We start from the raw sequence: 22,418 nt of genomic DNA on the forward strand, positions 1-22,418 counted from the left end.
TGCAGGGGACTGGCAATTGGCAACCGATCTTGGTGTAAAGAGGAAGTATCCTGACAATGTAGCAAAAAGAGGTGTGAGACCAGACCTGATCTCATCAGATGTATCCAAAATAGTCATAGCAATGGAGTTGACAGTGCCCTATGGCCTATGAGTCATGAATGTGTGAAAGCCATGAGTGCAAGATGACAAAACACGAAGAGCTCTTGAAATAAATCCAAGCCCAATGGTTCAAAGGGCATATGTTTGCAGTGTAAGAGGAGCGAGAGGCTTGATTGGTGCATCGGTGTATGGTCTCCTCAAACAACTATGACTGTCCAGCCAGTGACGTTCAAGAGTGATGAAGGAACTTGCAGAAGCTGCTGATCACCACTGTCTGCCATTAACGAGCACATTCTAATACTACATTAATAGCCTCTGCTAGATCATTTGGCGTACATGTCCCATGCATGCCACAGCTCAGATGTTCCATGGTCTGAGGGCCAAGGCCACATTCACAGTCTTCTACGTCTTCAGTGTATCTCCATCTCAACATGTTTGATCTATATCTCCCCATGCCAGCCTGTCGTCTGTTCAGGCTGCACCAGGTTATCCATGGCATATCGACACCTGATGGGAGCTTCTCTCATGACTTGAGGGTCATGTGTTCATTGTAGAACTGTCAAATGAACTGTCAAAATTTGACCGGAGATTGTTCCAATCTATTCCCACAGCTTCATTCTTCTTGACAATGAGTTACCATCCTATGGTTGGATAGAATAGAGGAAGCTTCTGCGTTGAAACGTTGAAAAGCTTCTGCGAAAAGAGGATGACCATGGAGTGGGTGTCTTTCATCCTCTGAGGTGTTCTTTCTGGCTAGCTACGACCCCACTAATGTCTGGTGGTGCTATGCCATTTTGGTCTTGGTGGGTTTCTTCCATCCACTGATACAGCGACAGCTTGAGTTTAGCACTGGGTCGATCTTCTTTGCAAGGGATGACCATTCCCAAACCACACAGGCATATTCACCCATGAAGAAACAGAGTGCAGGTATGCCATTACGTAATGGTTTGAGGAACTTTTAGTGTGTCGCCTTTCTACTCTCCAACAACTATCTTTCATGAGTGTAGATGTTTGTATACAGAGTTTGCTTTGGTACCGTCGATGCACATGTGGGTAAATGTAAACTGGCTCTTGTTGCAAAAGTAATATTTTTAGATTGCTGTAATGAAGGAATAATTTGCGCAGGATTTTGTCTGGCTCGTACGACAAGACCGCGCGGATTTGGACAACCGGCGGAAAGCCTCTCCTGACAATATCCGGCCACAAGGAAGCTGTCAAAGATGTAGCCTGGGTGAAAAAAGGTCAGTGAATGAGTATAGATAGCTGCGATAGGTGAGAAAATTCACACCATTCCAAAGTTGGAAATTGCCTTGAGATTTTTTTTTTTTTTTTTTTTTTATCCCAGACAATCTTCCTGATAGTTTCCCATTTAGAACACGTAATAGTGAGTTAAAATCTCTGTTGTTTTTATACTTCGTCCCAACGTAGATTGATGGGTATTGTGACGTTTAATGTGTAGTAAGGCATGACCAATGTGCTCTTTATCGATATTACCATAATGATTCGATTGTAAATGATAAGGCAAATACTTGATCACGTTGTCATGAATGCAGATGAATCGGGGAGCCTTCTGCTCAGTGCCTCATTGGATCAGACGATTGTGCTGTGGGAGTGGGACGGGCAAAGTGACTCGGCTGTCGCGCGGCATTGCTGTCGTGGCCATGCTGCATCTGTGGACACGATCGCGGTGGATAAATCCCAGACAAGGGTGTGTGCGCGCGTGCGTGTGTACGCGCGCACGTGCCTCAATTTGTGGTTTTATATTTATTTTGTTTTATTTCTTTGTAGCCTCATTATTTACTTCTTTTTTTTTTTTTTTTTTTTTTTTTGTATACAAGATCGAGGCTCGTGAAAGAGCGAACATTAATCACACAGAAAGACAAACCGACACATAAAACATATAACATCGGGAGCGGTAGACAAGATGGGGAGAGAGGGGGAAGGACACAAACACAACATTTGAGAGCAGGGACCGAGAGACATGGAGACATCGAGAGATCTGAGAGAGGGCGAGGGCTTTGGGGGGGGGGCATGGGAAGGGGGTGGTGGGAGAGGTATAAAACATATGGACACTGCCAGGACTTCCAGGAAAGAAGTTGGAATTTCAAACAAGGTGGATCTGGGGTGAATTAGCGGGGGTAGAAAAGATCAAGGTTTTGGATGGGGGAAGATAAGAGATGGTGGTGAACAGCTGTTTTAAAGACCTGGATGGAGGAGTGGGATTGAAGGGAGTGAGGGAGTTTGTTCCAGAGGCGGGAGAAAAGAGGAATGAAAGAGTGAAGGTGAGCAGAGAGCCGAGATTTCGGCAGTTTAACCATCAGAGGGTTGCTGGCAGATCTTGTGCGACCTGTAGGAATATTTGGGGGACAGAGCACAGAGAGAGCTGGGGGTGCAAGGCCGGAGAGGAGTCGGTAGAAGACAGAAAGACCACCTACCTGCCTGCGGTGAGTGAGTGAAAGGCCCTCAGAGATAGCTTCATCGCGGGAGATTCCAATAATTCTGAAAGCTTTGGTTTCAACAGCGTGAAGCCGAGCTAGGTGTGAGGCAGGAGCACCGGCCCATAGGGGAGAACAGTATTCCATTGAGCTGCGGATGAAAGCCTTGTATGTGGTGAGGAGCTCAGGTGTGCCGAGGAAGGACTTCGCACGACGGAGGATGCCCAGTCGGCGACTGGCTTTGGAGGCCAGCTTGGAAATGTGGTTTTCCCAAGAAAGATCATGGCAGATAGTGAGACCCAAAATCTTGAGCGACAGAACTTCTTGGAGAGGATTGTTGAGAAAGTAGATGGGAGGGTTGTCCAGTCGATCTTTTCGGAGAGACATAGTAAGAGTGTGAGATTTGTCAGGATTGAAAGACATGTTCCACTTGTTTGACCAGTCTGTGATTTTGTCCAGGTCTTCAGAGAGTGAGGAGGCAGCAGACTGCCGATCTGAGGGAAGAGGAATGGAGCGGCAGAGAGTGGAGTCATCAGCAAAGAGATAGAGAGGATTTTCGAGAGAGTCAGAGAGATCATTGATGAAGACCAGAAAAAGCACGGGGCCCAGAACACTGCCTTGGGGAACTCCAGCCTGAACAGGAAGAGGAGATGAGAGAAACCCATTCAGGGCCACACGTTGACGACGACTAGAGAGGAAGTCCGCCAGCCATGCGTGGAGATTTCCATGGATACCAAAGGAGGAGAGTTTGGTGAGCAGAGCGGGGTGCCAGACCGTGTCGAAGGCACGTGATATGTCGAGGGAGACAGCTCTAATTTCCTGTTTGGCATTGAGGACCTCCATCCATTGTTGAGACAGCAGAAGCAGCATGTCCAGAGTAGAGTGACCTGGTCTGAAACCAAATTGATGATCAGAGATCAAGCCATTGGAGAAGAGGAAAGATTTCATATCCGAAGCAATGATGGATTCCATGACTTTGCTGATAATTGGGAGAAGGCCGATTGGTCTGTAGTTGCTAGGATCTGTTTTTGCACCTTTTTTGTGCAAAGCGGTGATGTTGGCTGATTTCCAAGCAGATGGCAGTTGACCTTGAGCAAAAGAGAGGGTGAAGAGAACAGAGAGAGGGTGAGATAGAGCAGCAGAGCAGGATTTTAGGACCCGTGGGCTGATGCCGTCGGGTCCAGTTGCAGAATCAGAGTCGAGGGTTGACAGAAACTTTTCCACCTTGTCAGGAGGAAAGGACACGGAGTCCAGGAGCAGCAGGGTACGACTGGGTATGGTGGGTACAGAGAGGGATGGGTTTGGGACACAAGATTTAGAGGCAAACACAGAGTTGAGGCATTCAGCTTTTTCACGTGCGGAGTCAGCTGTGTAGCCGTTTGAGGTAAGGGAGGGGATGGAGGGGGAACAAACACCAGAAACGGATTTGACCAGACGCCACCAGGATTTGGAAGAGGGAGACAGATAAGAGAGTTCGGTCTTGAGAACGGAGAGATATTGTTTCCTGGCTCTCCTGAGGGTGGACACACACTTGTTTCGGGCTTTGTGAAAGGAAATGAGATTTCCTTCCGTTGGATTTGCTTTCCAGGAGACGAAGGCAAGTTGTTTCTGGGCAACAGCCTCACCACAAGATTCCGTGTACCATGGATGGGAGGAAGGGTATGACAACTGAAGACGAGATGGGATAAATCTGTGCATGAGAGAGAGCAATTTACTTTGGAAGAATTCCCAGGATGAGTTGATGTCAGAGGTGGTAGAGATGGGAGACCAGTCCAGATGATTGATGGCTGCTTGAAGACCGTGCCAGTTGGCCTGAGTGAAATGCCAGACTCGTCGACGCTGAGCAGGCTCCCTGAGGATGGTCAGAGAGATGTCCACTTTAACAAGGACATGATCAGATGATCCGATCGGAGCAGAAGAAGAGCAGCAGACATTTTCAGGGAAGTTAGTCATAACCAAGTCCAGAAGAGAAGATGTTCCGGTGACTGAGATCCGGGTCGGGAAATTGACAGATTGTGTCAGTCCCAGTGAGTCGCAGAAGTCCTTTGCTGAAGAGCCATGGCTGGTGAGAGAGGTACCCACACCCAGCCAACTGGCATGGTGACAATTGAAATCACCACATATGAGGAAGAGAGAGTTGGGATGAGTAGATAGAAGTTGGTCCATATCATCAGACAGCGAGATGTAGATGGAGTCATCACTGTTTGGTGGACGGTACAACACACATATGAACAAGAGGTGGGAGCGAAGGGGAAGCCGTAGCCAGAGGTATTCCTGGGGGTGAGGTGGAGAGAGTGCAGTGCAGGGCGAGTGAGGAAGAGAGTTTTTGATAAAGATAGCAACCCCGCCTCCAGGACGAGGCTCAGGTCTATCATACCGGAGGAGGGAGTAGCCCGGGAGAGATACTATGGAATCAGAGACATCATAAAGGAGGAAAGTTTCTGTTAAGCAGATCACGTCTGGTTTGACAGAAGCAACCTGTATGGAGAGATCAGTTAAGTTTGAACGAAGGCCCCGGACGTTTGAGGTCCATACCGTTAATGAAGAGGAAGGGGGAGCATCAGATACAGAACAGGGGGGAGGAGGGGTAGGGTAAGATGTGGAAGAGGTGGAAGAGATAGGGAGAGCTGTTGAAGGTGTGTCAGAGATTTCAGAATAGCTCTGAGAAAGGGAAGGATGGGGCGGACAAAAGGTTTGATGGTGATTGGGTGAGCCACAATGAGGTGTTATTTGAGGAGGGGGAAGAGCGAGGCAGAAGGTTGGGGGAGATGGAGGTGAGAGTTTGAAGGGGGAAGAAGCGGGGAGGACGCTTTGAGGAGGGGGAGTGAGAGGGGGGAAATTGAGAAGCAATGAGGGTGGGGAGATTTGAAGGGGAGGGGTGAGGGGGGAGTTTGGGAGGGAAGGGACAAGGGGAGGGATTTGAAAGGGATGGGATATGGGGGAGATTTGGAGGGGAGGGGTGAGGCAGGAGTCTAGGAGGGGAGGGGCGAGGGGGCGTCTTGGCGGGGAGGGGTGAGGGGGTAGTTTAGGAGGGAGGGGGCAAGGGGGGAGATTTGAAAGGGATGGGTGATGGGGAAGATTTGGAGGGGAGGGGTGATGGGGAAGATTTGGAGGGGAGGGGTTATGGGGAAGATTTGGAGGGGAGGGGTGAGATTGGATTTTTGAAAGTGTACGATTTATGGGAAACGAACATTTATTGCAAAATGAGTTTCTTGTGACCTTCGAGTTAAAAATACGTTTAAGGACGCTGGATGGAGGATGGAGTGCAGGAGAGTTTAGGGAATGTAGAAAAAAGGCACTATAGGAGATGGATATTTTTTTTGGGATGAATTGATTTGGTGAGCAAGTCGAAAGCAGCCTTTTAAAGAAGAAGAAGAAAAAGGTGTTATAAAATATGACGGAATACATAACTTGAGGGGAAAGTGTAAACATTGAAGGTTAATGAGTGAAAACTATCTGGGGAAATGGGGGAGAAACACGTGGTCGAAGAACGAACGAACGAATAAGAATGAATAAACGAATGAGAACAGAGAAGGAAATGTTTTTTGTTTTGTTTTTTTGTTTTTTTTTTGAGTTGAGATTTACACAAGGAAGTAGGCTATGGGTGAAAAGCCTGGGAATACAGAGAACGAAAGTTATTGGATCACAAACGACGGACCGCTGAGAGAAAAACAAAGCCTCAAGGTTGTACAGTGCACACTGTACAAGGCCTCAAGACACGACACGGCAAACAGACGATCAATTTATGAAAGATAAACACCGAGAAACAACCAAAGTTGCACACAATAACTTCACACACCGAAAGATAAATACAGTTTCGACAAAATACAATTGTGAACAGACTTAACTTCGAAAAACGTGGAGACCGTGTGGAGCTTCGAAAATCCCTCCCACCGTCTCCGAGATCTCGCGAGATCCTACTTACATCCCTTTTTATTTTTTCATTGCAATATGTTTGTACTTGGCGCGTGTTTTTTTTCCATCAAGTGTTTCTACCCATGTGTGTTTTAGTTCTGTTCTGGTTCTTGGGACAAGATGATCAAGTTGTGGTCAGCAAGTAAGTACAACTTGGCATTTGCTTGGCATGTAATACTGGGCATATAGTCCACACTCGGTTATTTTGTCGCTAGATGACAGTCTGATGCAGCATCAGTTGAGTTATTGTTTGAGCAATTCCATCAGTTAACATTCAAACACAGCCAAGCAGCATTTGGTCCAAATAATGACAATATTCTGTTTGGAGGAGCGTTCAAGCAAATTTCTTTCATATTATAAACTGCTGTGCAAGTAAAGTTCAATACCTTTCCCAGTCTGATTGTTTCTAAAATATTTTGTTGTTCCATCGGACTTTTTTTTCTTCTGATACTTTTACTGACATGTACAGGTACTTCTCAAATGTACAAGTGTCTGACTGGAAGCATGATTTGCTGATTTGTGTTTTTGTCATAGAGCCTGAATACCATTACGGTATGCCATCATTACAAAGTTAATGGGCTTCTTGGATTGGAACGCCACATCACCTTTCTCTATGGAAGAAGTGATCGTATTAAAACTAATTACCCTCGTCAGAGGAGAGGGTATTACATTTGGGTCTGTCTGTTTGTTTGTCCACACAGAATGAGTATGCTTTTCTCTGCAATCGTTGTCCCGGTTGACACAAATGTTCACAGAGCATCTCCTCCTGCAGAATTTTTAAATGATAATTATGACGTCATATGTCACGTGGTTTGGGCACCATCTTGGAAAAAAAAACAAAAAACTTTGCACCTCTTTATCCGAAACCGCTCCATGTATAAATTGAAACATGGCTCATTGTCAAGTACTCCCCATGGAGAACAACATATTCATGATTATGACGTCATAATTAGACAAGTAGAGCACTTGATCCCATCAGTTTGGAATTTCTTGAGCATGATACACCCAAAAATGATATGGGAGAATTAAATTGATGACGTCATCGGTCACGTGCTTTGGTAGCCATATTGGATTGAACATAAATCTACATGGTCAATAAACCACACAAACACAGCAGCTAATAAACACCACACAGACACGTCCTGGCGAGGGTCTGCAATCTCTGATTGCTCTTTCTTGTTTGTTATTTTGTTTACTTCCCCCAAGTTCCTACCGACACTGAAGACTTGACCCACGGTGATTTGGCTAAAGGTGTAGACATGCCACATAAAAAACAGAAGATGGACCATCTCGGTTTGATTCGGGTGTGTACCCTCTTCTTCTCCAATCTTTTAAAGTTGTAGTCTGTAGTGGTAGTGTGAATCCAGTAATCGATTATACCATTGTAACTGCATAACACACATGTGGACATCACAGGTTTCGCCGGTGATGATACTCCATGCTGCTGTAGCGCACTCAAGACTGAAGTGCATATGTGAAGCTGTCACTGCTGATAATATAACTAATATAATGGAATGATGAGCTAAGCGTCTCATTACACGATGTTGGCATAATATAAATGATACTGGTCTAAGTTCCTGAGAGAATTGCACAATACAAATTAGATGAAGTGGTCTAATTGGATATGTTTCTGAGAAGAATTAACCAAACAAAAATAATAAAATGTCTGTCAGAACACAAACAGTGGAAAGAGCAAAGCTCAGAGGTGCTCTTTGCAGGCAAATCCAATTTCAAATTGGTTGGCAACAATTGGTGACATCAGGGAGGAGAACAATATCATACTATATGTACAACATGTTACAGTGAAGCATGGTGGGGGATAAGTACAAGTATGGGGGCTGCACAACAGCCAGCAATGTCAGTGATTTAAGCAAAAAAAATTATGGCACCCCGATTGCTGACGAGTACAGGCAGATCATGATACCCAAGCAGGGACCCATGCAACATCTCTTATTATAATAGAGCAAACGTATATGGTTCGCTATGTATGTATGTATGTATGTATGTATGTATGTATGTTTATATGTGACGAAAACGTCTTCTTCTTCAAATTTAATTACCACCCTCTTAATTAACCCTCTTAATTGTGTTTAGACTGCTGAGACCCCTCAGACCTTTGACGACCCTTTAATTCCCCCAAGACCCTTCAGACCACCAAGACCCTGGAAGACCCAAACTACCCTGAAGACCCCCAAAGACCCCAAATACCCTGAAGACCCCCAAAGACCCAAAATACCCTTCAAGGCCCTGAGGCTCAAGAAGACCCGGGAATACCCAAAAACCCAAAAGACTCCAAAGACCCAAAACACCCCAAAGACCCAAAACACCCCGAAAACCCAAAACACCCCGAAGACCCAAAACGCCCCGAAGACCCAAAACACCCCGAAGACCCAAAACACCCCGAATACCCAAAACACCCCGAAGACCCAAAACACCCCGAAGACCCAAAACACCCCGAAGACCCAAAACACCCCGAAGACCCAAAACACCACGAAGACCCAAAACACCACAAAAACCCAAAACACCCCGAAGACCCAAAACACCACGAAGACCCAAAACACCATGAAGACCCAAAACACCACGAAGACCCAAAACACTATGAAGACCCAAAACACCACGAAGACCCAAAACACCCCGAAGACCCAAAACGCCCCGAAGACCCAAAACGCCCCGAAGACCCAAAAAACGCCCCGAAGACCCAAAACACCCCGAAGACCCAAAACACCATGAAGACCCAAAAGACACCGAAATGGTCAAAGATGCCTACCCCTCTGAAACGACGTGTGGTGAGGCACGCGGAGCGCGCCGAGTCACGATAGCCTGCACACTTTGAAACGTCCTCAACTCTCCCCCTCCCCTCCCAACCCCAAGTTCTCACCCTTACCCCGTTTGCACCCCTCCAAAACCCTAAGGCGTTAATCCACTCCTCACTCCAAGCCTGCAAAGCTCCTCACAACTCTGTCCCATCTTTTCTCCCCCCCCCCCCTCCCCCCCAACCCAAGGCCTCACCCTCCCGATCCAAATGCATCAACCGCTCCCACCACTTCAAGGCTTCAAACCACCACCCCACCTCTTGAAATTCTGTCCCATCTATACTCTTCTTCCCCTTCCGCCCCCATCGCCCAATCCCGTCTGCACCCCAACTCTATCCACACCACCTCACCCTTCTCCCATTAATAAAAGCAAATGGACATTTCCACATCGAAAAAGTGGAATGTTTGGCTCTTTCCCCTCCCCTATCATGCTATCACCGGCTTCACCTTCACAGGAACCCGTCAGTCACCTGTCCAACTCCTAATCCCGCAAGATATGCAGAAACCCCGCAGAATTATTGCAGCTCTCAAGTTACCATGAGCAGGCTTATTGTGCCAATAAACGACCCAAAACCAATTGTCATCTTCCTGATGCATATATACACACATCTTTAAAAGTAAATAATGACAAATATTTTCTTTCACAATGTGGTGAGATTCCCAGAATTCCTCTGGCAAATACATGGGTTTAATGGTACCTGGGCGGGTTGAGAAAATAGTCAGAAATAATATCAAGGACCTATGTAAAAGCCATGCTTGAGATAATGCCACAGTTATGTGGGCAGTGTATAGACAATAGACCGCTGCTTCAATCGCTGAGGCCAATCTTCCTAAGACCTGTGATGCCTATCGATCAAATACCGAAAAATGCAATTACGGACACATTTTAAAACAATTTTTTCATGAAACATTGTACGTATATGCAATCACCATGGATGATTGCACATAAAATATGCAACTATTTTTAGGTAGTTGACCCCCTGATCATGCCCCACGTGGACGGGGAGGATGGGGAGGATGGGGTCACAGGGGTCAAAATGGGGAATTTTTTTTTAACTCAGAATTTGATATTGGGATAATCCTGGTGGAACTATTTGCCATCTTTCAACTTTGATTTTGGGGTTAAGTGCCTAAATTGATAAATCACACTTGCACATAATTGCTCGGAAAGCATTTTTAAAAATTCCTGGACTTTAGCTAGGTCATACACTGTTGCTATTTCTTTCCCACAGACTCCTATCATGACTATTTCTGGGCACACTGAGTCGGTCTCTTCTTTGTTGTGGCTCGACGACTCTGAGATCTGCAGTGCGTCTTGGGACCACACCATCAAGCTTTGGGATGCAGAAACTGGAACCCAGAAGGCCTCACTTGTATGATTTACCATCACAGTTTGCATTTCAGTTTTCTGAGCTATTCCCACATTAATACTAATTATATGGTTGATATGCATTTGATATTGGGATATATATCAAATATATAAGGCTAACTCCAGTTCTAGTAGGGAAAATGGTCTTTAAAATGCATGTTGTTGTTGTTGTTGTTGTTGTTGTGTTGTATATGTATTGCCAGTCCTCATGCACACAGCTAAATTCAAAATGTTGTTATTACGGAATTGTTACATTAATCAGTCTACAAGACTGACATTGTTTTTATTGTTTCTTCTAAAAAGAATGTCTTTACCATGTTATAGTCGGACTATGTGAGGCTGTGACTTATAAGATAGCCATCTTCAAATGAACCACCTTTCGAGGCCATTTTTCCCCGCAGAGCAGGGTTTGGCTTTTTTCGGGCACCGTGGTCCCCTTTTTGAAGCGATGTTTTATGGCCGGATGCCCTTCCTGCCGCCAACCATGTGTTGCGACCTCTTGCGACACAGGGAATTACCAGTGAACTGGTACTCAATTTGCCGACCTCGGAAGGATGACAGGCTCCGCATCTGGTGAAGATCCGGATTCGGATCCGGCTACTAGAATTTTTTAAGTGATTCTTCACCATTTGGAGATGGGGCCAAAAACGACACATCGCAGGATATCTCAAAAAGTTGTGGACGGATTTGGACGAAACTTGGTGGACCGGTTTGGTGTCTGACAAGGACGATTCGATTCGATTTTAGTGAAGATCTGAATATGGATTCGGATATGAGAATTATTTAATTTTTTAAGTGATTCTTTACCATTGGGAGATTGGGCCAAAAACTATACATAGCAGGATATCTCAAAAAGTTATGGTCAGATTTTGACGAAACTTGTTTGACAGGTTGTGTGTTTGACAAGGAAGAATCGATTAAATTTCAGTGAAGATCGGGATCCAACTAGTAGAATTTTAAAGTGATTCTTCACCATTGAGTGATATGGCCAACCATGTGTAGGTATGCTCTCTACTGAGTGCCGTGCTAGTTTTTTCTTCCGTAGCGACAATTGCTGTACAAATATATTTATGAACAAGGAGCTGTTTATGTTTCAAATATTTGCTTTTTTCACCAATTAAAAGGCATGCAGATTTTCATCTATATAATAATAGCATAAGGACTCGACTTTGTTATCCCTTTTACGCCGCACCCAGTGACCCGATGCCCACGGCACTATAGCGGGCAGATATGTGAAACAATTGTTCAGATTGTGGTAAAAGCACCAAATTTCGTACAGTTCATCTTGAATACATAATAATCGATTTCAGATATAGTGCCAAGAAAAAAATCCCCCTGGTGGCCATATTTGGCCAAAATCCAAGATGGCCACCAGCCGAGCCGTGAATTTCTATTAAACCCGATATTTTCTTTAATATTCAAGCTACAGACATGAATAAAACATCATTTTGTATGTTTTCAGACACAAGGAATCCAATTACAGCATTAATTCTTTCATAAAGTACATTTATTTCAACATAACGGGCTTTTTTGTGCCAAATTATCTGAAATCGGTGAAAAATTTGACCGATTTTAAGCAATGTGATGTGATATCATATCACAACATGGGTGTATTATACTCATAATATAAATTCTAAGTATTTTTTACTTGCAATAATATATGTAATGCATGAAGGTGTAATTGTACACATCATTTATAATATGGTAATTTAGTAACCGAATCGCTCTGTTGTTCCACCTGCCAACAGTTTAGCACAACAATACATCGCTACCATTAAATTATACACATAGTACACTGATGCATGTGAAATGATATTTAAAAATAAACAATATTAAAACATTTCACATTAAATGAAAAGTAAAATTACTTTACATGGAATTACCACATGGTTGAGTTTTAAAATAAATGCATTGTCATCATGGTAACATATGAGGTACAAGCAGAAGCAAACATAAATAAAAATGTAAACAAATATCGCAATGCAATATACAGTCATCCCTCGCTATATCGCGGTTCACTTTTCGCGGCTTCGGTACATCGCGGGTTTTTTTCGCTAGTATATGTAAAATTATATCGCGGATTTTTCGCTATATCGCGGGATTTTGCGGTATAAATGTATTTTTATATACTATTATTTTAAATATTTTTGTGCTAAAATAAGCATTTTCTAGCCTAAAAAATTAAAAAACGTAAAAAAATAAGAAAAATACAGTATTTAAAACACATTACAAGAAATAAAATACTGTACATAGTGTACAGGAGAAGAGTAGACAAAGAGACAAAGAGTCGTGCGTATGGAAAACGCAGATGCGGCAGCTTCCACTTGTGCTAGTTACCCACGTAATGGGTAACTGTAATGCTCTTTCTGGCTGTGCAGTACATTCATCATCGTCATCACCTTCATCGTCATCATTACTGCACAGCTAATTCATCATCATCTTCATCACGCAAGTTGTTGTATTGAAGAGCCGGGGCTCTTGCTTGATACGGACGAAATGACGGGCAAGACACAAACTCGTCCGAGAAGATATTTATTCTCAAAACCAACTCGGGAACACTGAAAAGCCCGTTTATCGGGCTGAATTATAAAGCACAACCAGAAACCGAAAGCCACGCCTCTCAAGCGTGGCGTGCTTGGTGGTCACGTGATCAACAGGTGTAGCTGATTATACCCGCACGCGCGGCACGCTTTGGCGGTCACGTGACCAGCCACTCTGGTGCCGGGGATCCCCGCCGGTGACGTCACCGGCTGGAGCAAGGAGATTCTAATGCTGGTCTTGCTTGGGGAACCCATGGGTCGCTACAGTATCTTCAATGGTGAGTACCCATTAGAATTTTATATGTTGTTAAAATTACGTATGTTTAAGAGTGTAAAAAGTGTTTAAGAGTATAGGAAGTGTTTATAAGAGTATGGGAAAGGTTAATAAGAGTGTGGGGAGGGTCATAAAGCTTTAAAATATATATAAATAATAAAATAAAAATATGGTCGCTACTTCGCGGATTTTCGTCTATCGCGGCGGGTTCTGGAACGTAACCCCCGCGATAAACGAGGGATCACTGTATTGGGAAGTAAGAACACAAAATCATTAAGCAACTACTTCTGACTGCAGTTGGGTGTGGTTGACATTCCACATTATAACAGATTATTAAGCACCTTGATATGATATACCAGTATACCAGTAGCCACTATCACTGACTGCTGGCAAGAACGTTACCGTAAAACTGATATACAAATCAGACTAGAATTAAAACACAATTACCCACATTGGCAGATCTTGAAATAAACAATAAATTGACCAGTTCATGTTGTATATAGACATGATAGACAACAAATACATTAACTATATACACCCATGTCAACTGAATGACAATACTACTGAAACATGATGATGTCTACTACTAATACTGCAGTAGGCTACGTTCGACTAGCGAATGAAAACGCCATATCATTACATCATTTACAAACAACAGTCAGTTGCCTTCATTGTGGTCGCAATCACCCCTGCATTGACAGTGTTGTGCATTTAAGATTTGCTTTGACACACTTGCATTGTCCCCTGCAACCTTTCACACAATGACACTTTATCAGCTCGGAACAAGACATTGCTGCTTCAGGCAGTAGTGTCCACAGTGGTTCCCATTTATGTAGAGCGTTCTTCTTCCACCCCCATGCATCTGGGGAAGGCACCTCTGCGAAGAGTGTGAAGTTCCCTTCACGACTAGACCTCACATACACCAAAACGAGGAGCTCTAATCGTATAATGATCAGCCAGTACTGGAACTGTGGAGACATCTCAGCTTGTTTAAGGCACCACTTGTCAAAGGCCAATGGTTCTATTTCCTCATACGTGTAGGTGTCGTAAGCTTTACGCATGAGGATTGACAATGCACTAGAAGTGACTTGATGGGCATGCCTCGTTCTTGTAACATGTGACGCCTTTAAAAATGAGTCAGCCGTCCCTGCTGTGGCAACGTTTGCTTGGGTTAGCGCATGTGTCCAGCCACTTCCATCCAGCAACTTTCCAAGGACTCTCAAGATGTCCATCTCTGTGTGGAGTCCACCAAGCAGAATAACAAACTTTTCTTCTCCATACACATCTGGCCAGTTCCACTGGATCAGCTTTGCAATTGCAAACAGAGGCTGGTCCGCTGTTAACACTGGTACCTGACCAGAATTCAGAAGTTCAACCGCAGATTTTACAACATCCATTGCATGACGGATCATGGCGACAGACTTGGAATCGTCTGAGAACAACGGTAACAGTGATTTAATTGTGACATCAAAGTTTCTTGGACTTTCCAGTGTGTTTGCATGGAATGCACCCCACTATATTGGCTCATCTGTGCTCTGAAGCTCTTTGGTGATAAGGTCTTGGGTATTGTTCAGCCATTTAGTTTCACAGTCAATAGCAGATTTCACAAGTTCTTTGTCACATGTTAGTGGACCATTCTGCAATGGAACAATGGGATCCTTCTTGATCAGTGTAACTGGTGTCAAAGTTGTGTACGAGTCCGGAAGTGGCGGTATCTGTGTTTTTGAAGATGTTGGTTGCAGAATGGCGGGTTCACGTACAATACCATCAGACGCTGTTGCTCGGTTTTGAAACAGGGATATTCCTGTACCATGAAAGGCCTCGCATGCTGTAGTTGAGCTGGGGTTGTGGTCGATATTGTCCACTGCAGCAGTTGTAAATAGATTTTTACGCAGGACAAGTGGACACACAACCCCATCAGTTTGATATTGCTCAGACGCTGAGATGGCAAGTTCTGTCGATATGCCAAGAACCCTGTCATATGAAACTGACAAGCCGAGATGAAACAGTATATCCACCAGTTCACGTTTACGCGTATGTCCATGGATCATCAGGCCAATATAAACAGGCAGTGGGGTCTCTCTGTCCTTACAGTGATGCGAATTGGTGGACTCCTGGCGCCTTCTCACATGACTGTTGTATTGCAACAGCTGAGCGAGACTCAGAGTTGCTTGTCTCACTGTGTCTGATGCCTTGTTCTTTATATTGGGTTCATCCATTAGCATACCAAGTAGTGCTACCAACGACTTTGGTACAGCATCTTCCTGGCATCCTTTTTCAAAGTAGCCATCAAAGTGTGATGTGTGCTTCTTCAGCATGTCTCGGCGAATAATCTGTGCTGCCTTTGCTATACAAATAGCTTAATCATCGAAGTCATCCAAACATGCATCTTTCAGAGCAAGTCCTACATCCTCTTCGAATGTCAGAAGGATGTCGCGACCTTGCCTGTACGCGTGAATACCTGATACATGGGCAAGGAGTCTCTCTTTCAGACGTGTAGAGTTTATACGGCCCGATATGTCCACCCCTAGCTCTCGTAAGTGATCCGTATACAGCTGCAGGAGATTACTCAATTTGAATATTGGAGCCACGGTCTTGTCAGCTAAACGTATATCTTCGATATAGCCAATTACCTCGACCAAAGCTATACCGTGAGCCTGTCCATCTGGGCTCTGGTTTTGTTCTTCCTCTACTTTCCTGTCGCTAGCATTGTACAGTTTCACCAGACATGCTGAATGGTATTTCGCTTCCTGTGCCACTAGGTCACCCGCACTAAGTTTGGCAATTAGCTTTTGATCCTGTAGCTTGAAAGCACAGTGATTGACACGTTGTGTAGGTTTTGACGTCATTGCTTCGTGCAGTGGACTACTTTCTGTTCCCATTATGTCACAGAAGAAACATGTATCACTACTTTGATCTTCACTAGCTTGTCGACGCATATAAGGACCATCTCCTTTCTGACTGGTGCATGGTTCCACCGGTTGTAGTCTTGTCAGCCTACTAGCAGAGTACTTCAAGAAGCAGGAGTGATGCCATTTGGCACTATGTTTGGACAACGTATTTGCAATGCCATCGCCCTCATCAAGCTGTGATATATCTATAGCCACCGCTAGCTTGCCCAAGTCATGAAAACATTTCAAATTGTCAGCCAATGTGTCATAACCAGCTCCCGCATCTGTTCGTTTTGAAAGTGCAGGACACTGAAGTGGTGCAGTCGAACGTTCTTGACATAGCACACATATTGTCCAATCAATAGGTCCTGGTGTGTTTCGAGGTGAGGACAGCTTCTCATGTTCAATGAGCTTACACCTTTTCCGTGTCGACATTGTGGGAGCTCCGAAGGTTCAGACTTAACACCTGGATGGCATCATTGGCGCCATACATGTAGACCTGACAGAAAAGAGAAAAGAATTGTTTCTGAATACAGTTAATAGTCATATTAGAAAGTAAGCATTCACCTTTCCGACTGTTGTCATCGTGAATATTCCAAATTGTAATCCGGTCAATTGTTCGTCGATTGTTGACAATTTCGACATAAACATGCCCTTTATGCTGAAATATATGCATTTTATGAAAGAATTAATGCTGTAATTGGATTCCTTGTGTCTGAAAATATACAAAATGATGTTTTATTCATGTCTGCAGCTTGAATATTAAAGAAAATATCGGGTTTAATAGAAATTCACGGCTCGGCTGGTGGCCATCTTGGATTTTGGCCAAATATAGCCACCAGGGGGATTTTTTTCTTGGCACTATATCTGAAATCGATTATTATGTATTCAAGATGAACTGTACGAAATTTGGTGCTTTTACCACAATCTGAACAATTGTACTGATATTTGGCACTTAGCTGCCCCGCTACTAATGGATTTACGATCTACGAACCGCGCTCTTTGTTTATCACGTACAGCCATACTCGAAAAATCTGAATTACCCGACGTTGGGGCCCAAAAGCATCCGATTAACTGCCGATACGACGCCATCTTACGACGCCATCGTATTGGCGTCTGCTGGGCGAAGGCGAAGCAAGCCGTCCGCTGATTGGACAGGCGAAGGCGAAAGCAAGCCGTCCACTAAGTGGACAATCCAGAGCATACATTTGTGCCGGTGTCGGCGATCGTTGTTCATATACGCACTCTTCATTCTCATCTTTCTTCCTAACTCTTACTCGGACAAGCAAATCCCCGATGCCATCCATAATGGTACACTCTATCCATACACCACATCCTCCCTTCCTTGGATGTTCCACGGGTTTCGGCTAGTAGTGCAAATAATTCTGCAGCAGAAAAAAAAAAACCTTCAATGTTCCTTTAATGCTCAGGGGTCGGTACTAAGTCCACTACTATTTGTAGCTGTGATGGAGGTGCTGGCTCAGAACGTAAAGGAGGGTTTACCGTGGGAGTTGTTGTATGCAGATGATCTGGTGTTGATTGTGGAAAGTATGGATGGACTGAAGGAAAAGATGAACAAGTGGAAGGAATGTATAGAGACAAAAGGTCTGAAGGTGAATATCGGAAAGACGAAGATGATGGCAAGTGGTAAAGCATGTGGTGAGGTGGAAAGAACTGGGAAGTGGCCCTGTACTGTGTGCAGGAAGGGTGTCGGAGTGAACTCCATTCAATGTACAATGTGCGCTGAGTGGATTCATCAAAAATGTAGTGGTCTGAGAGGGTCATTAACCAGTGTGGCAGCTACATTCAAATGTAAGGTGTGCACAGAGGGAGCTGCAGATGGAGGAAATGTTGAGTTGGATCTTGGAGACGGCATGAAGCTGGAAGGTGTGAAAACATTTTGCTACCTCGGAGACATGCTGAATGGAGAAGGTGGATCAGACTCGGCAACGGTTGCTAGAGTGAGATGTGCATGGAAGAAGTTTCGGGAACTGAGTGGCGTGCTGATGAGGAGGGGAGTGTCGTTGAAGCTGAAGGGAAAGGTGTATGCTGCATGTGTGAGAAGTGTTATGATTTATGGGAGCGAGACATGGGTAATGAACGTAGAGCAGCAACGAAGGTTGGAAAGGGTGGAAATGCGAATGGTTCGATGGATGTGCGGAGTATCGTTGAGAGAGAGGAAGACAAATGATGAATTGCGAAAAATGATGGGAATAGAGCCTGTGATTGATGTTGTGAAGAGGAACAGGTTGAGATGGTTTGGTCATGTGTTGAGGAAGGATGAAAGTGACTGGTTGAGAAGAGTGATGGAAATGAATGTAGAAGGAAGTAGAGGACGGGGAAGACCGAGAAAGACTTGGCTAAAGATGGTGGAAGAAGAAATGCGGGCAAGGTGGTTAACAAGGAGAGATGCAGAAAATAGGGCAAGATGGAGAAGATTGTCATGGGGACCGCAAGGCTAACCCCCGCTCTAGCAGGGAAAATGGCCTTGAAATGCATGTTGTTGTTGTTGTGTTCCTGCAAAAATGAGAACTAAAAATAATTTGCGTGAAGAAAATTCTGCAGCAATAGCTTATTGATTAAAGATGGTGTTTTTTTGTATTTCCCATCCTTTTCGACTTCTGGATTATCCCAAAAAGGTCTTTTTAACAGTCGTATTATTTTGAACAAAAAAGCAATAAAAAAACCTTCCATGTTCCTGCAGAAATGAGAACTAAAAATAATGTGTGTAGAATATTCTGCAGCAATAGCTTATTGATTTAAAATGGTGTTGTTTTTTGTATTTTTAATCTTTTTCGACTTCTGGATTATCCCGAAAACGGCCTTTTTTAACAGTCAGATTATTTTGAAAACGCACAAAAACAAAAAGACGCAGCAGCCACTCACAATGGGAACAAGTGAATCCTCTTGGATTGCGCTGAGGTTCGGGCATGGAATTTCTAGGAGGAAGTATAATTTGTATGCAATGAAAGTACATGTAATATGGGATCGAGTACGATCGAGTAAGCTTCACCAGTGCGCGTGCGCGAATTTACGTCACGTCGGCAGCGAGAAGGCGTTCCCCAACACGAACCAATCAGGAACTGACACGCCCACTTATATGATCTCAGAATTCCTGTGACAGGAATTAGCGTTACACTGGCTGGAAGTCATTCGCTAGAGGCGCTTCCTCAGCGCCAATCACCAGTGCGCGTGCGCGAATTTACGTCACGTCGGCAGCGAGAAGGCGTTCCCCAACACGAACCAATCAGGAACTGCCACGCCCACTTATATGATCTCAGAATTCCTGTGACAGGAATTAGCGTTACACTGGCTGGAAGTCAATCGCTAAAGGCGCTTCCTCAACGCCAATAAAAAGTCTACGGGGTTGACTGTTTTGACCTTGACCTAATTTTTGAGGTCATGACCTAATTGCATAAAACTTTTCATTCTATTTACCCTAACTCGACTAATTTTTGTCCATTCAGAAATAATATTGCCCTATCTAGACAGCCTAGAGTAAGGTGTAAGGCACATGTACACTTAATTTACATCTGAGTTAAAGGTCAAGGTCAAATGGCAGACTGAAAATAAGTGTTTTTTTGTCATCGTTCAAATTTTCCAATCTTAGACTTCTTGGCTTTCCAAGATGTATTTGCATTATAATAGAGTACCTGTACTGAAGTTGTGCACCTGATATTTAATTCTTGTCCTTGACCTACTTTTTCGGATTGTGACCTATTTAACAAAAGATACCTTTTTTGATCATATCTTGAATAATTTGCCTCCTATTTTCATGATGTTGAAATTTGTGGATAGATTGTAGATGAGGACACATTTTCTTAATGTACACTCTACCCCTAAATGTTGAAGGTCGAGGTCGTATGTCGGGCCAAAAAGAATATCGCTATCATTGGATTGTGGGTGCTGGGGGAGGTGATCCTCGGTGATCTCTGTGACCGCAGATATCTACTTTTACTTATTGATCAACAGAGCAACATTAGCTTTAACAAATACTCGTATGCTTTTGTGATGGATAGCATAAGCGAAGCTGCATCTTCATTGATTTATTATTGCACCATTTGCTGAACGTGTTGTTTGTCTATTCATGTCATCATCATCCATGGCACAAAGCTCTTCTTTTCCTTTCTTTACTTAATTCTTTTTATTTATCTTGCACTTCTCAAGCAATAAACACGTTTAATAAAACGCTTATGATTAAGATTGAAATTGCTGAAATGTGGTGTCCATTAATATATAATTCTTCAGAATCAGAAAATTTTTCAAGAACATCAAAATTGTTTGGTATCCAACCTTGATTTCCAAGTTGTCTTAATTTGGTATTCAGTCCACCCAATCAAGTGGTTGTCTGATTTCCTCGATGAGTGGAAACCGAGGTTAGCCTTTCATAGTGTCCTTTCCCTTCAGGTTTGGGTTCCACAAAGCAGTCTTGGGACCTACATTATTCTTACTACCGACCAACATACTACCGACTCCTATCTGGCCTAGCTCCCCCAGCTCTATCTGTGCTCTGTTTCTCAAATAACCCGACAGGTCGCACAAGATCTGCCAGTAACCCTTTTCTGGTGAAATTGCCAAAATCAAGACTCTCTGCTCACCTTCACTCCTTCATTCCTCTTTACTCCCGCCTCTGGAACAAACTCCCCCACTCTCTTCAATCCCACTCCTGCGCCAGGTCTTTACAACAGCTGTTCACCACCATCTCTTATCTTCCCCCATCCAAAACCTTGATCTTTGCTACCCCCGTTAATTCACCCCAGATACACTTTTTTGAAATTCGAACTTCTTTCATGGAAGTCCTTGCAGTGTCCATATGTTTTATACCTCTCCCACCTCCCCCCAAGCCCTCTCCCTCCCACAGTTCTTTCGATGTCCCTGCTCTCAAATGTTGTGTTTGTGTCCTTCCCCCTCTCTCCCCATCTTGTCTACCGCTCCCCTTATTTTGTGCTTTATGTGTCGGTTTGTGTCGATTTGACTTTTTGTGTAATTAATGTTAGCTCTTTCACGAGCCTCGATCTTGTATACAAAAAAAAAAAAAAAACCTGCTCACATTCCCACAAATCCAGACTGGTTGTATTCGGATGATCACATAGTTTTATGTTTTAATGCAATCAACATAAACAAGATTATTCAACACACATCCTCATCCGGAGCATTGGGGTTGCAAGTAATGTATTGACTTGGTTATATGATGTCAGGAGCTGACAACAGTTTCAAGTTTGAATGTTAAAAAGACTTGTGTTGGTATCGTTTTGCATTGTTGATAAAAAATATTATGCTAATATTCATACAAATGCTAAAGTTGTACTTTTTATCCCTTCAGGGTGGCAGTAAAGTGTTCAATTCCATTGCATACTCGGCATTATGTCGGCTAATAGCATCCGCGAGCACTGACCGACATGTACGTCTGTGGGACCCGCGCACAAAAGGTAACATTCAACATGGCATTTTGAAGTATTTTGCCATTTGTATCCAAAGACATATTGTTTTCTGGTTAGTTATTACACTTGTCTCAACATAACCTGTTGTACATGTGCTGGTTGCCACTCGGCACGCACTCCATCACATGATGTGGGTGATGAGGTTGGTTGGGGGATAAAAAGTCTCCTATAATGCGCAGTCACATCCGGCATATAACGGCCCGGTTCATGGAAGAGGTGTGTAAACGGGGTGACCCTGTTCACATAATTTGATATTGTACAAGTTCAACAGGGTACACAATTCCACACACACAGGCTGGTCTGTCATAACATTTTTGTTTATTTGTACAGTCTTAATCCTTGACTTTTGAAGGTTTCCTGAATATAATCATTATGGTTGTGTTGCAGCGGGATCGTTGGTGTTGCTTTCCCTCACGTCCCATAACGGTTGGGTTACCAGTGTCAAGTGGTCTCCCCACAATGACAAGCAGCTGCTTTCGGGCTCTCTGGACAAGCTGGTAAAGCTGTGGGATACAAGGAGGTGTGTTGAACCCAACATAACTCTCCTGCCATTCTTTCCCCTCACCTTTTTACAAATACTGCTCTGTCACTTGCTCTCACTCCCCTCCCAACCTCACCAATCTCAGCATGAGGAGGGTTAG

General features: G+C 43.9%; 1 protein-coding gene across 1 annotated transcript in view; it reads left to right on the plus strand.

Annotated features, from left to right (window-relative positions):
- The window catches only part of WDR12 (WD repeat domain 12), a 55,189-nt gene that overhangs the window by 27,264 nt on the left and 5,507 nt on the right, over positions 1-22,418 (plus strand). The window contains exons 5-11 of the mRNA XM_068123396.2: positions 1,225-1,340; positions 1,653-1,807; positions 6,546-6,591; positions 7,656-7,753; positions 10,495-10,635; positions 21,660-21,765; positions 22,165-22,297. Coding sequence (XP_067979497.1) covers positions 1,225-1,340; positions 1,653-1,807; positions 6,546-6,591; positions 7,656-7,753; positions 10,495-10,635; positions 21,660-21,765; positions 22,165-22,297 — 795 coding nt within the window. The remainder of the gene's footprint in view (positions 1-1,224; positions 1,341-1,652; positions 1,808-6,545; positions 6,592-7,655; positions 7,754-10,494; positions 10,636-21,659; positions 21,766-22,164; positions 22,298-22,418) is intronic.

The sequence above is a fragment of the Myxine glutinosa genome, chromosome 7 (genome assembly GCF_964187855.1).
Source record: "Myxine glutinosa chromosome 7, kmMyxGlut1.1, whole genome shotgun sequence".
Lineage (NCBI taxonomy): Eukaryota > Metazoa > Chordata > Myxini > Myxiniformes > Myxinidae > Myxine > Myxine glutinosa.